This window comes from Mastacembelus armatus, chromosome 11 (assembly GCF_900324485.2).
Source record: "Mastacembelus armatus chromosome 11, fMasArm1.2, whole genome shotgun sequence".
Classification (NCBI taxonomy): domain Eukaryota; kingdom Metazoa; phylum Chordata; class Actinopteri; order Synbranchiformes; family Mastacembelidae; genus Mastacembelus; species Mastacembelus armatus.
In genome coordinates, this window is record NC_046643.1 from 5,483,298 (window position 1) to 5,498,373 (window position 15,076).

Below are 15,076 nucleotides of genomic sequence, written 5' to 3' on the forward strand. Positions count from 1 at the left end.
TTCAAATTTCTCAGTAAATTACAAAAAAAAAAAAAAGAAGTAACAAGACAAAGAATTCTTATGCCGTATTTGCAGGTCTTGATTTACAGTCCAACGTTTTTAAAATACGTCTACGAATCTTGGCTTGAGAATCATGGACGATATCCTTCAACCGGCTTTCTCACCTTACTGCTCGCTATCCACATATGTGATGAGGTAAGGTGAACTTCTGTATTATGTTGGCCTTGACCAACAAAAGCTAAATGAATTCTGCTTAAAGTGGAATCCCTTCAAGGACAACGTGGCCAGTGGTTTTTTTATGTTACATTTTCTGAATAACACTGAAGTGTATGTTGAAAAATAAGGATTTTAAGAATCTGGATCTGAACTGGTTTGAAAATTAAATATCACCAAAAGCTACATTACATACATACATAAATCGTTTACATACATATGCAATACTTGTGTGGATGAAATTTCACTGTGATTGTGACACAGTCGTTTAATTCCTTGTTCTGCCTTAGGTCAGTGTGTTTGGATTTGGTGCAGATCAGGATGGAAACTGGCACCACTACTGGGAAAACAACATTTTGGGTGGAGCTTTTAGACACACAGGAGTCCATGATGGAGATTATGAATATAATGTCACCCTGCTGCTGGCAGACAAACACAAAATTCGAATGTTTAAAGGCAGATGATACCAAGCCCATATGTGCAGTGGGAGGGCCACCAAGTGAACTTCTGCAGCCTTTTACTGTTTATTTTTTCCATTGCCTCACAACAGTTTTTGTCATGATTTCCAATGACATTTTCACATGAACTCTTCTGCTCTTCCAGTATTCTGTTCCTCACATAATCTCCTGTTTCTGAAATGTCACTCATATTGACAAACCAACAGCTTCTCTACGTTCCCAGACAAAGACTTGGTCAAACCTTCAAGACAAGAGCAACACTGCCACATGTTTCATAACCTCTAAACCCAATTCAAATATTTGTGAAAGAGTGAACAGACAACAAGAAGTGGGAAGATGACTTTTTTTTTTTTTTTTTGGTATTGATGGTGGGGGCTCTGTATAATGGCTAACATTGTGGCCACCTAAAGCAATTCCAGAAACTGATGCAAAATAAGCTGTGCTGACAGCAGTAGACAAGGTGCCATAATAACACAGTTGATGGAGAAGGGGATTTTTGTCAATTTTCCAAGCAGAGGCTCTTGCTGTTTGTGGATCTAAAATGTGTTTAAGTCTGAATTGACAGGGAACAAACCTAAAAGCATTTTGATGGGCTTCACCACAAAACACACCACTGCCTATATTGTCACTTAAATCTAAATTTCTACCACATGGCAGTGAAAGTGTTTTACATTATAATAGTGGCAGGCATGGCAGAGAATCTGTTCTTTTTCCATCATACAGACTTATTCTGAGCAAATGCTCATAAACCACCTGCGCTACAAGGCTACTTGCATTTCGTTTGTGTGATTGCAGCTGTAAAATACCGCTCAGCAAAGCCAAGGGACTCTTAAATTCCAGCCCAAAATGAGCCCAAAACAACATATTTTACTGTAATGTGACATTAGTAGATTACTCAGAGGACCCTAGTCAGTGTTTTAGAAATATTAAAGTCATAAGTCCAAGTCACCCCCAAGACACATTCATACCCATTTAGGACGCATGTTTCACGCAAGGTTTCTAAAATTACTCTGATTTATCACATCATATTTAATCATCAATTTGTTAAATTATATTTTCTGTAATTTGCAATTCTTGGTGTGAAATTGTGTTTCAAAGCCATACTTGAAGAATTTTCAAATGTAGGCTAATGGGGAAATAATGAATCCTTTGCTTACTTATTTTTCCTTGAGCCAGAAGTTGTAAAAATTTGTGTATATATTGTGCCCCAAACTTTGGCCAGTTATCAAATACCTACTAAAAAACTAATTAGCCTTACCTATACGATGCTTTGTGCTTAGCTCTAATAAGTGGCCATTGTCATTGTGAGCATGTTAGCATGCAGACATTTGCATTAAGCTTAAAGCATAACTGTGTCCAAGTACTGCCTCACGTATCTGCTACTGTACACATTGTAGTATGGAAACTTCATCCGTGGTGCTGAGGATTACACATGGCCTCAGTACCCTTTAAGGTAGCTAGCAGCTACACACTGCAGCTCAGTGTAACAAAGGACAATTAGTGTTTAAGTCAAAGTTAACAAAATCTAGATTACTGATCATTTTGAGTCATATCACACTGAACATTTTTTTGTCCATTGGCCTAAGGCCTCTGCTGGAGAGCAGCAACGAGGTGTGCATTTAAAGCAGAGCTATAGTGAACTAATCAGATATTTACTCTGTGCGATGAAAAAAATGATAGAATGCCCTTACATGTCTGAGGTGTAACACAAAGACCAGATTTTTTTTTTTGATCCAAACAGTCATTGATCATAGATTTATTGACATACAATACAGCCTATATAGGGGTGCCTTAGCATTAAAAGCAATGATGCACTGTACATTTTGATGTACATTGCAACATATATTTTTAATGAAAAATGGGTCTTAAGTGCCTTTAATGGGAATTTTTAAGACTTAATTTTACCATGTGCTGTTGTATTGACATTGTTATTACTGAATGTGTCAGTAACATTTACAGATGTATGCTGTTGGTGTGTAAACTACATTTTAAAGACTCATATGTATGTTGCAGTATACCCATTTCATAGCCATTTGTCTGTAAGACATTTTGTTGTTTATGCCACAGATCATAACTTTAGCTATATACTGTAGGGGTAGGTATGGCAGCATCTCTGCTTTTGGCATTTTGATGAGACACGGCTGTGTTTTGTCCATGTCTTGGAGTTATGAACCGCAATTTATAATTCTGAATGTGTCATAACTTCAAGAGTCATTTTCACCAACAAAATGTCTAATGTGAAATGTTGTATCAGCCTCAGCCTAAAATGGTTTTATCAGCCTCATCAGGAGCTAAGCTTGGTGCTGCTTATACACTATGATTTGCTCCATGTGCCTTTAAACATTATGGGACATGTTCCGAGGCAGTGATGATCATGATCTATTTCCTCTCCATGTCAGAGCAGGCTGATTAGAAGAAAAACCACAATATTTATTAAGTTGAAATATGTCAGCCACCTTGTATACATGCTGTTGCCACATAAGTCGACAGTGGTGTGCTATTGTTCTGCAGGGGACACTGTCACCTAGTGGACAACAACATGCATCAGCATTCACATCGATGTTTCCTGTAGAAAACATATGTGATGACTTAGTCTGATTATATTAAAGCTATATTAATCATTTCATGTTCTAACATAATTACAATTTCTGTTACAAACCTGTGTTTGATTTACTTTAACAGTTGAAGTCTTAACTGTAAAATAGTGAAATGTTATTTAAAACCATAAATTTCAAATTTTGATACTAGCTATTTTGTGAAATGAGTGAAAAAATGAATAAATAAATGATAAATAATACATTTCACAACTTGCAAATCCTGAGCAGGCAGCGTGTAACTGTGATGGCCAGTATCCACTGGAAAAAGGCAAAGATAGATAGCCTAAATAAAACAAAAAATGCCTCTCATATAGAACATATATACCCTATGTGATGCTTCTGAGGTGCATAGGCAACATAAGTGTTATTGGAAAACACTCACCTTTAAAGCTTTGAACTTATTAATTTTGCTACTCTTGGGATGATTCTGTTTTTCTTCATAGATATTAATCTCATTACCATAATTCAAATGATTTTGTTTTTAATGGATGAAATTTAAAACATGTTTCATTGTTAATTAGTGAGGGGGTGTTAAATCGAGTGTCCTTCGTGTGGTTGTCAGTGATGTTTATTTATTCCCCCTTTACAGTCTACAATGAATAGACCTAATAAATGTGTGAATGCCAGCTGTTCCCCGAGACTCTTATTTCTTCTTTCTTTCTATTTAATATAAAGCAAATATGTTCTCTGCTTTCACGTCTGTGTTTTGTTGTAACCAGAAATGTAACAAGCAACATAATTACATGAACACATGATATGATACCATCAGGATAAAGCTTTTGCTATAATAAATAGTTAACTGTGTTTCAACAGGATACTTGTTTTTAATTGTGCACCTGATTATCTGAGGTACAGTTGTTATTATATTGAAGAATTGACTCTGAATGCTGCACCACATTTACCCTCCTTGCTTTTTTGTTCATTATGAACTAGCTCTGCTTTTCACAGCTTAACTTCACAGTACAGCTGTCTTCTTGCTGCTTTTGGGAGGAGGATTTTCACAAATCACTGTAATTAGTGTGGTTGCAGAATCAGTGATCACACTCTAATAATAACAATACTTACACTTTCCATTTTTTAAAGTTTTTTTCGAAGTTGTTGTTTTGTATCTTAGCCAATAAACAGGAATAATAATGACTGTGGCTAATTTTGAATGGTAGAAATAGAAGATACAGAATGCATCTAAGTCTGTGGAGTTCTATTCACTCCCATTATATTTATGTATTGTACATGCTACCTTTAAATTTCAGTTTAGCCTACTTATTATCTGTGTATGAGCTTATAACAATATATAAATAAAATGTAATAAAAGGTAATGAGATATAGACTTCACTGTGTTCTATGGGCTGCTGAACCACAAGTGTATTTATAGGTCAGCTAATGTAGGGCCCACCCCAGTGCACTTCACCCTTCAAAATGCTTAGTGATCACCTGCATTTGACCAAATGTGAAGCTATTATGAGTTAGATTCTGATCCAAATCATAACATACTGATCAATCATAGACAAACTGTAACAAACATCTGTAGATTGTCAGAACATATCACATTTCACTGGAATCCAATAGTTTAAAAGCATTTGAATTGTTTATTTGAATTGATGCTTCATATTACACATTCTTAAACCATAAGTAGGTGATGAAAGGTATGGTTCATGAGTAATTTTGAGCTGTACTTTGCATTGCAGTCAAAGGGGCCTCATATATTTCAAATCAAAGTATGATCTCTAATGTAAGGGATGCACCTCACCACCTGCAGACATGCTTCATTTTGGAATAGGGAAGACTTTCTATTTAGTAGGATACTTGAGAGACCAATTTATGAACGTTTTTTGGCCTCTTTATTCAATTTTCAATTCATTTTGAAATTGATTGGCTAAATCTAACCCTAAACTACACAAACATAACCAATGAAGGCACCAGCCAATCACAGTCAGCGAAGGGCTGGGTCATACATGTCTTGATGAGAGAACTGATAGTTTGCATTTTCATTTACATTTTGACAACACCATATCATTATGACATGCATATGATTGAACTTGCATTTGAAATATTAATCTAAATAATTCAAACTGATGAGTTGAAATGCCACTTTGCATACTGACCAGTCATTTAAACCAATGCACTTTTTAGCCTGATCATGTTTCACATTGAATTTCCAATTGCTAAATTAATTGCAAACTGGATAAAGAGGCAAAAATACAACAACAACAACAACAAAACAATTTATAAACTTCATCCCAATTTGGCTCGGGATTTCACACTCCTCACGGTAGATGGCGGTATTGCACCGCAGGGTTGGTCGGCAGCTGCCAATAAAAACAACAGTAGAAGAAGAAGCAACAGCCACCACCTGCAGTTCACCAAGCAGCGTAATAAGGAAGTGTGCAGTACAGTTCGCAGAGACGAAAACACTTCAGGAGCAAATGTTTTCCTTGTAGCGCAGGTAAGTACAACACCGAAAATGTCTCAATCCAGTGTGAAAGCTCATTTTCTCACCCTGTCGCCAGAATATAAAGCGTCCTCAGCGTGTAAACACGGCAGCTGTAGGTACTGGTTTCACTTTCTAGTTGGAAACGTATCACGGCAGACACGGACTTAACATAAACTCATTTTAAACACAGCAGACCATGATTTCGTCTGTGAATCTGTTAGGAGACTATTTCTTGTAGCATTTCGCCAGGTTGACGCTGTTTTATAGTAAAATATTATGGTGCTACAGTGTTAAAGGCCGAACTTCCTGTAAGGCCACAGTTAGTTGCATGACGGCTGCATTGCTAATAATAACTAATCTGTACTGACTTAAAAACATCTCAGACTGAAATTATAACTAATCTGTACTGACTTAAAAACATCTGACTGAAATTATAACTAATCTGTACTGACTTAAAAACATCTGACTGAAATTATAACTAATCTGTACTGACTTAAAAACATCTGACTGAAATTATAACTAATCTGTACTGACTTAAAAACATCTCAGACTGAAATTATAACTAATCTGTACTAATTTAAAAACATCTCAGACTGAAATTATAACTAATCTGTACTGAGTTAAAAACATCTCAGACTGAAATTATAACTAATCTGTACTGATTTAAAAACATCTGACTGAAATTATAACTAATCTGTACTGAGTTAAAAACATCTCAGACTGAAATTATAACTAATCTGTACTGATTTAAAAACATCTCAGACTAATAATTTATCTAATACTAATAATCTAATAATCTATTCTAACTTTACCTCAGTTAAACTAGACTAAAAAGTTTAACATAGTCTGATCTTCACCCTGGACTCTGAGTTGATTCATCCTGAGATGGGAAGGTTTTCGCTAGCAGAACAGCTGATCCGAGTTAGTTCAACCAACTCTGAGTTGACTAACTCTGAGTTAACTGTGTCCATGAGGACTATAAAAAGAACGATCTACCATGGCAATGGAGAAAGAAAGATCTATGTTGAACATGAGCACACTATTTAAATAAAGCAACACAGCTGCAGCAGCAAAGAAGAGGGAGAAGCCTGACAAGAGGTGATCTAATTAACAAAATGACAGTTGTTATAATAGGACTATCCACACAGTGCCAGTGTAGTAAAGGACTGTGCAGCCTATAGATTTTAGTCAGAACTGAGAATAAATCTATGCTGTACATGTGAGGAGAGATCGCTTTCCTTGCACTGTCCGAGTGATCATAAGAAACAGTCATTGGCTACTGTCTAATCAGGATTTTTATCTGCTTCTCCAAACACAAACTTCTGAAAATGAATGTGGTCTGATCTGCACTTTGATATGAACTGCATGAATGAGGAAATGAAATGGTCTGTCTTACAGCTTCAGGTTTGGTACACTGTATACACTTAAACTGGAGTACTACTCCAGAACAAACCAAGATACTGTGGCAAGAAGATATCCAGGTTCCAGTTGTTTACTAATTAAAGTTAGTCAGTTATCGAACCGTGTATGTATGTAATGATGATTAGGTGGAGAAGCTAAATCCAGAGTTCAGATACCCTGAAACCAAAACATACTCATTAACTGTTGAGGTAACCAAATTGTTATTGAAATAAGTGACTGAGGTACTGTTAAAATGATAAATACAAGGATGTGATCAGAGTTCTCTTGATCTGTGTAATCACCATATCCCAAATATATTCAGATAAACCGCAGAAAACTGCCCCAGTAAACACAAACGTTACAGCAACGTTAAATTTGACACAGTCAACACAGCTCAGAAACTTAATATTTTGTGTTTACATTTATGTAAACACAAGAAGCTGTGTGAAACTGTGGTATCCAACATTTCAGCATCCAAAGATATTCAATATTAAAGTGATAGGAAAACAGAATAACTCATTACATCCTCACAGTTGAGAAGCTGCAACAAGCAAACCTTTGAGAAAATGCCATCATCTCTAAAGCTCAGGTTTGACATCAGTTGGGAAGATATAAACAAAGGCTTGGGTCACGTCTGAGCCAGTTTTCGTTGTCTAAGACCTGCCTATGTGTTTCTGTATTTTTCAGGATGGCAGTAAAAAGCCTAGAGGAGAGGACAATAGAGGTTCTGGCAGTGCCTGAATCAGTGGATGAAGAGCTGCTGTCTCTGTACTTTGAGAATAAGCGCTCTGGAGGAGGCCCGCTCATCTCTGTGAAGAAGAGAGGCGACTGTGCAACACTAGTGTTTGAAAAGGCAGAAGGCACGTGGAAACATAATACATCTTCCTCTGGACATTTTGCAAGTGTGGTCATATGTATTTGGACTCTTTTATCCTAGGACATCGGCTCCTTTATAAGTCTTTGAAGAAAAGTAAATTGATTCAGTACCACTAACAACATTGGCCTAGTTTCTGCTAGTTACTTTTGGTCTCTTATTCAGACATAACTTCATAAAGCCTTCAAAGCCATAGTGCTTTTAAAACCTTTGAGATGTTTTTTTGGAATGTTTCTATAATTTGCCTACTGTCTTATCCTCATTTATGCTTAGGCATCTTAAATTTAACAGCTAAAGGAGAAATGGCAACCTGCAATTTCATAAACCACTGAGTTCACAAAATGTTCTCTCTGTATTAACCCAGAACCCCTGTTGGTATATAAGCCTCCTGTCTCCCAAAGCCTTACAGTAAAAACAAAGCATGGCTGTGCTGAAGGGATAATTCCAATTCAAGACAATGAATAGAGATAGTGTGGTAGTTAATAAATTGTATACTAATTATTTTTTCTGTTCTTCTTATTTTGACAGCTGCAGCCCAAGTTCTGTCTAAAGGGCACCATGTTCTGCATAATGTGACGATGAGTGTGAGAAAGGCTGCTTCAAAGGACCAGAACAGACTTCTGCTCCGGGGGATCAACCCCAGTACCATCACTGAGATGATAGAGCTCTATGTGGAGAACATGATTGGGTTGAATGTGACAGATTACACCCTGTATCCCTCACCGGGGAGAGATATTATCGTCATTCAACTTAGCCAACCCTTTACGAAAGGTCTGTTTACTGCATGAGTTCTTTTTCTGTCAAAAACATTTTTTGAAATGTTTTCAAATGTTCAGGTTATTTTCTTTGATGACAAGTAATATGTAATAATGCATATGTTGTTTTGCAGATTTCCAGAAACTCAGCACAAAGATCTCTGGGAGGATGCTTGATGGGGCCAAGGTAACACTTGAACAGATTGAGCAAACTGACTCCATCTTAGTGGAGAACCTACACCCTGGTACCAGTCCAGACATGCTCACTTTGTACTTTGAGAGCAAGCGAGGTGGAGATCAGAAGGTGAAGGAGGTCACCATGCTTTCAGAGGATACGGCAAAAGTGTCTTTTGTCAGCTATGAATGTAAGTTTTGCACTGTGCAACATTTGAAACTGTTATGTTGGGCCATTACAATTTCCTTAACAAACTGTATATTTTTTTAACAGCAGCATACACTGTGCTGGATCGCCAGCACAAATTGGATGGTGCTGACCTAATTGTGAAGCTATACTTCGACTTTCTTCAACCTACAGAAAGCATAACGTCACAAAACTCGGAAAATGAAAGCCAAGATATGACTGAGAAAAACTCAGAGGACCTGAGTGAGAATGACATGCAGACAGGTTCCCCTGTTGTGGTTGACAGCCAGTCTTCTCAGATGGCAACGGAGGCTCTTGCTGTCTGCGAGGCGGTAGAAGAGGCAGCAGAGGAACGTATGGATGATCAATCAGATGATGCAGATACACTATCCAACCATATTCCTATCACTGACGCAGTGAAATTAGCTTTGTTTCGGCTTTCCCCCCTTCCACAGAACATTGAAAAGGCTAATGCAAATTTCACCGTCCAAATCAAAGATGATGGTGTGCACATTGAAGGAACTGAGAGAAAAACGTTGGAGCAAATAAAAACCACCATCTTGGATTTTTTTGGCAATATGACTGAGAGTCATTTTACTCTTGAGCCAGAAAAGGCTCAGTTCTTTGCAAGAACAGATGTAAGAGAGAAGTTACTACAAACGTTAAATCAAGCTGGGTCGCCCACTCTGTACTCTGTGTGTGATTCTCAAGTTCTGGTAACATCGCTCTCCCAGAGCTCAGCAAACCAGGCTTGTAGTTTTTTAAAATCCCAAGTGTGTCACTTCAGCATACCACTGGACAAGGAATATATGTGCATGCTGTATTGTACAGAGTGGTCTGAGTTCCTGCAGGCTCTAGGCTTCTTGTCTGTAAAGGTGTCACAACAAGGAGGGAATATCGATGTGTTGACTCTGAAAGGGATGGAGAGTGAGAAGCAAACTGCAATTCTGAACTTTCTCTCTACTCCCATTGAAAGAGAGACAGTCATCTCAATGGAGCCAGGCATGCTGAAATACATCCAGATCCATTGTCATCAGCTGTTGGCTGACATGGACCAAGTATCTATTTTACCATTAGAAGCAGAGGATGCTTGTGGGTTAAAGGTATTTGTTACATTAGCATCAGTGATATTTTTTAAAAATATATATTTTTTTATTTTTTTCAAGGGTATGAAGGAAATATGATTTTAGTTTTTAAAATTATTTGGATTTCCTCTGGAAAGTTAAGCATTTGTTATATTATTATTATTTATTTTAGATAATTTTTTTTTCTGAAGCCGTCAGACTCATCAAATTGTTTTCTGTCATATTTGTGAATATACCTGATAGATCCATGGCCATGCTGTTGCTTGCCAAATAGCTGAGGAGTTGTTACAGGGCGTGGTCTCCTCTATCTGCACCAAAACCATCACAGTAAACGCTCCGGGGGTGGCTCGGTTTTTAGGGGAGACAGAGTGCAAAAGCATCCTGAATGAGATGGAGTCAAAGTTTCAGGTCTACATCAGCCCAAAACAGGCGCCCTGGGAACCCCTGCCACACCAGGTACCGTAATGACAGAGCAAAGCAAAGGTTTTTGTTATGCTTTTTGTTTTGCTTTTGGAGCTATGATGTGCAACATCATTCTCCCACACTTTTTTTTCAGGTGGCCCGTTATATTACTTATTCATCTTGAGCTGTCCGCCTTGAAACCATATAGCCTGAGGCTGAGTTTTACCAGCAAGCACAAAGCAATGAAACCTGTTCACTGTTATTTTGAACAAGTTCTGTCTGCAGAATTTTGAACACATATGAAAGAAACAATGTATGTGTTCCCAAATGTCCCAAAGATAATAGAGGTGTTTCAGCTCAATGGTGTTAATAGGCTGCCAAATGTATAACATGTTACATATTGTATTGTTTAAAAACACTATTGTTTTTTCCTGTTTTACACCAGTAACCACATTGTTTACTGTTTTCCAAACCATACCAGTTTGGAGATTGTTAAATGCGCTTTCTGAATTTCCATTCATTGGTTTTTCTTAACACCTGTCAAAATAAGCTTATAAAGCAACAACCTTTTGTTGACATATTAGTTTGGTTTTATTTCTGTCAAAATAATACTGACATATTTTGACAATTTAGCTACAGTATGAGGATTTAGGACTGTTGAGACGCAGCCTGTGAATGCAAATTCTTTTTTGAAACTAAAACGTTGAATGAATTTGCTGCATGTCATAACACTGATCAGTTTGTGATCAAACTCTAAAGCTCATCCACAACTCACTTTCCAGTCTGATATCTTACTGTAGCTTCACAGAGCTTCTTTACACTCAAATGAAAATAAAAAGCAGCGAGCAGTTATAAGTAAATGTCATCACCATCAGCATGTGTGGTGAGCCATGGGAATGCAGACACATTTTAAAGAGAACAGTTTTTTTTCTGCAGCAGAAACAGTCCATATTCACAGAAGCAGTTTATTATTTATTTCAGGACATTTTTGAAACTGCGTGGAAGATGTTGTCCCACAGAAACTTCCAGAAAGCAGTGATAGATGCAAAGCAAAGTTCTGCAAAGCAGTTAAAAGCAGAGTCAAAGGAAACAGATCACAATGGAGCTCCAGACAAAGGTAATAATCTTCACTTCAGTGATTTCTGGTAGTTATGTACAGTTTACGACTATCTGTTTACTTATTTTTAGGCCTTTTAGAGGAGGCAAAGAGAATTGTCTCAGCCATGAATGAAAAACTGGAGGAGTGCACATCCAATCCAGAGCTGTTCAGTGACATAGATGATGTGGACCTGTACACAGCGGAGGAGCTGACCAGCTTAACAGACCACAACTCTGATGAGATAGGTGGTGATGTTACCCCATCCTCAGCTGAAGGAAATGCTAAGAGTGGGCTACTCCAGCTGAATGATGTAGCCCAGGGCTTTACTAGCAGTCTGGATGAAGAGGCCCAACTGTCTCTAGCCATCCAGTACTCGATGGAGTCAAGCCATTGGTCCCCAGCAGATGAGGAGGAACAGCTGAGAAAAGCTTTGGAGCTGTCCAAGAAAATGGTCTATGGTGCTGACAAGAACCCCCGGGTGGACCAACTGGAGAAAGGCACGGATGTTTCCTTACAGGAGGAAATCAAGGCAGCCAACACCATCCAGATAGCTGTGTTTGCAGGTTATAGCTGTGATTTGATTCGCGTGGACATAGCTTTTGGAAAGAAGGTCAGCCAGAGACAGGTTGAGGAGAAACTCGAGCACAGGAGCATGAAAAACATGTCTGAATACCACAGGAAATGTTTAGAGATGATCAAGAGGAAACATGCGGTCGAGATTCAAGTTCAGGGCACAATAATCGCTATTTCTGGGTTCAAGGATTTTGTGCCTGGAGGAGTTGCCGACGTGAAACTGCTGCTGGAAAAAATCACTGACTCTGTATCTGACCAGGAAATTCTGCAGACCGTCCAGTGGGTGCAGCATGATCCAGCCTCATCAGACCCAATTCCTTATTCACCTGATGCTACATTATTCATTGAGAATTCTTGGAGGATGAAGCTGACAAATGTTGACATCCTGCTAGACAATCAGCCCCATATTATCAACTTTGAAAAAATGCAAGAACACAACATAGCTTCAGGGAAATCTATAAAAATTTGCAGGAAGCTGCTTGATTTAGAGGATTTGGATCAGGACTTACCAGGTAAAGGAAACTTTATTGTACTCTTCTGCTTTTACCTATTCTACAGAATGATGTCTCTGTGTAAGGAGCCCCAAAGCTGACAAAGATGTTCTCATTCTGATAGTTTTGGTGTTTCACAATTGTGCTGAAAAATGATGATGAAAAAAAAAAAGTCAATGAGATTATATAAAGCCAAGTCATTTATTTGCAGAAGAGGAATATTCTCTTCTGTCAAGCCTGCCCGAAGCAACTAAAGTCGATGAGGAATCTGACGAATTTCAGAATGTGGTGAAGCATTTTTATGAGACCATACAGGAATACCACAGCAAGATCAGAATCATACAGGTGAAGAAAACATTTTGCAACAAATTGTTTGTGTGTATGCGCGTGCGTGTAATAACATGACCTTTTTCTCCAGGTGGAGAAGCTCATGAACCGATTGCTGTACAATCAGTACAAGTTGAAGAAGGCAAGCATACTGCAGCGCGCCACGTACCCAGTAATCGAACGGACTCTCTACCATGGCACAAGTGAGAAAAGTGTGAAAGAGATTTGCATACATGGATTTAATAGGAGCTTCTGTGGTAAGAATGGTAAGTCTTGAACTACCGCTTTTCCACTTTTTGACCCAGTTGGTCTCATCTTGAGTATCAGTCTGATATCATGGTTTCTCCACACAGCCACCGTCTATGGCCAGGGAGTCTATTTTGCCGTAAACTCTGCGATCTCTGTCCAGGATCAATATTCTCCCCCAAATGCAGATGGACACAAGTTTATTTTTGTGTCAAAGGTTCTAACAGGAGACTTTACTAAAGGCTGCCATTCAATGAAGACAGCTCCACTGAAAGAGACGGGCGATATTCCTCTCAGATATGACAGCGTGACAGATGACATTACCAAGCCTTCGATGTTTGTCATCTTCAATGATACACAGGCCTTTCCAGAATATATCATTACATGCCAGAGAATTCACCGCTGAGAAAACTGCTTATTTGTTGGACAATAACCATAAGATTTGGAGAAAGGACTACATTTGTTAAATGTTTTTGGTATTTGGTTGGTATTTTGGCCTGGATCTAAATCATTCTTTTCTGTAGACCATTTATTCAGGTACTTTAAGGCTTGGAGAAAAATGGCTAAAAACAAAAGCCCCAACGGAGAAATAAGTAACTTCAAGCATGGTCTTTCAGCACAGTATGGCTGAATTATGATTTATTTTAAAATTAAGTGTAATGATCCACCACACACAGTAGATAACATTTTCTTAGTTGACACAGGCACATCAATGTTAATGTAGTTGCAATTTTGATGTGTAATTTAGTCAGTGTGACACCACCAGACATCTAATCGGAAGTACCAGCAAGATGTCTATGTAAGGTCAGACATTAGGTGGTAAATACTGCAGTTGAAAGTCTGATATGACCTAAGTATATCCTATATATTTGTTTTTGTTTCAATTCACCTGAAGTAACTCTGCACCAGCTGATTTCTGGGCAGATAATAAAAGTTAAAACAGAGGAGTAACTCTTAAGGCTGACTATACATGTGTTTTAAAATCAGCAGAACCCACCATACAGTGAAGAAGATGGTATTTGAAAGCAATGTTAACAATATGATAATGCAGCTATTTTGGTTTTTATAAGTCACAGTATCAGTACTGTATTCTCCACATGTATTACATCTATTGTACATGGCATTCTTAAAGATATGTAATTTTAATAAATGAAAGTACTGACTTTAACTTAATATACCATGTGAAAAAAAATCTATTGAATTCAGCCTACTCCTTTCTTGGTGTAGTGAATGCAGGCTATAGAATGACAAAATGACAAAAAAAGTTAAGATGGGGAGCTGTTTTCTATGAAGTCATTTGATCCTAAATGTTTGGGGTTTCTTATGTATCAATTTATATCTTTTTCTAAAACACTAAGAACGTTTTTTTTAAAAAAGAAAAATAAAGATTCAAGTTTCAAGCAAAGTTTGATCTAGGTTTAATGGCGTTGTTGCATACAGCAAGCCACAAAAAAGAAAACTAACACACTGTCACATTATCTGTGTATGATTCTTAAATTATGTGTAAGAGAAGGGGCAGTGAAATTAAATTTAAAAAAAAAAAAAAAAAAAAATCATATTTAGTGTGTCTGCAGCAAGTAGTCTGAGGCTAAACTACCTCCCATTTTGCTTTGGACTCCTGAAATGAAAGGAAGTTAGTGGATCTGCTGTCTTATTTATGAATCTGTTTGTTTTGAAAAAACAATATACATGCAGTAGTTTGCTCTGAGTAATGGAATAAATGAGACATATTAAAACATTCCTGACTATGCCCAGAGACTTCT

The 15,076-nt window shown here is 37.7% G+C and overlaps 2 protein-coding genes across 5 annotated transcripts in view; both read left to right on the forward strand.

Annotated features, from left to right (window-relative positions):
* The window catches only part of LOC113126586 (CMP-N-acetylneuraminate-beta-galactosamide-alpha-2,3-sialyltransferase 1), a 79,884-nt gene extending 75,812 nt beyond the window's left edge, over positions 1 to 4,072 (forward strand). For all 4 annotated transcript variants that reach the window (XM_026300678.2, XM_026300677.2, XM_026300679.2 and 1 more), the window contains 2 exons: positions 76 to 195; positions 504 to 4,072. In XM_026300678.2, the coding sequence (XP_026156463.1) occupies positions 76 to 195; positions 504 to 677 (294 nt within the window). In that variant the 3' untranslated portion in view covers positions 678 to 4,072. The remainder of the gene's footprint in view (positions 1 to 75; positions 196 to 503) is intronic.
* Positions 4,073 to 5,583: 1,511 nt separating this feature from the next.
* Positions 5,584 to 15,015, forward strand: parp10 (poly(ADP-ribose) polymerase family member 10). Its single transcript, XM_026300610.1, has 11 exons — positions 5,584 to 5,711; positions 7,788 to 7,960; positions 8,503 to 8,745; positions 8,864 to 9,094; positions 9,178 to 10,193; positions 10,419 to 10,631; positions 11,559 to 11,694; positions 11,766 to 12,761; positions 12,952 to 13,085; positions 13,159 to 13,333; positions 13,421 to 15,015. Exons 2-11 carry the CDS (start codon positions 7,789 to 7,791, stop codon positions 13,717 to 13,719), a joined length of 3,615 nt encoding a protein of 1,204 aa, XP_026156395.1. The 5' UTR covers positions 5,584 to 5,711; position 7,788; the 3' UTR covers positions 13,720 to 15,015.
* The last annotated feature ends 61 nt before the right edge of the window (positions 15,016 to 15,076 follow it).

Coding starts and splice junctions, on each gene's coding strand:
- parp10 (XM_026300610.1), top strand. CDS start 7,789: ATGGCAGTAAAAAGCCTAGAGGAGAGGACAATAGAGGTTCTGGCAGTG. Junction 7,961..8,502: donor AGTGTTTGAAAAGGCAGAAG/GCACGTGGAAAC, acceptor TTATTTTGACAG/CTGCAGCCCAAGTTCTGTCT. Junction 8,746..8,863: donor TAGCCAACCCTTTACGAAAG/GTCTGTTTACTG, acceptor GTTGTTTTGCAG/ATTTCCAGAAACTCAGCACA.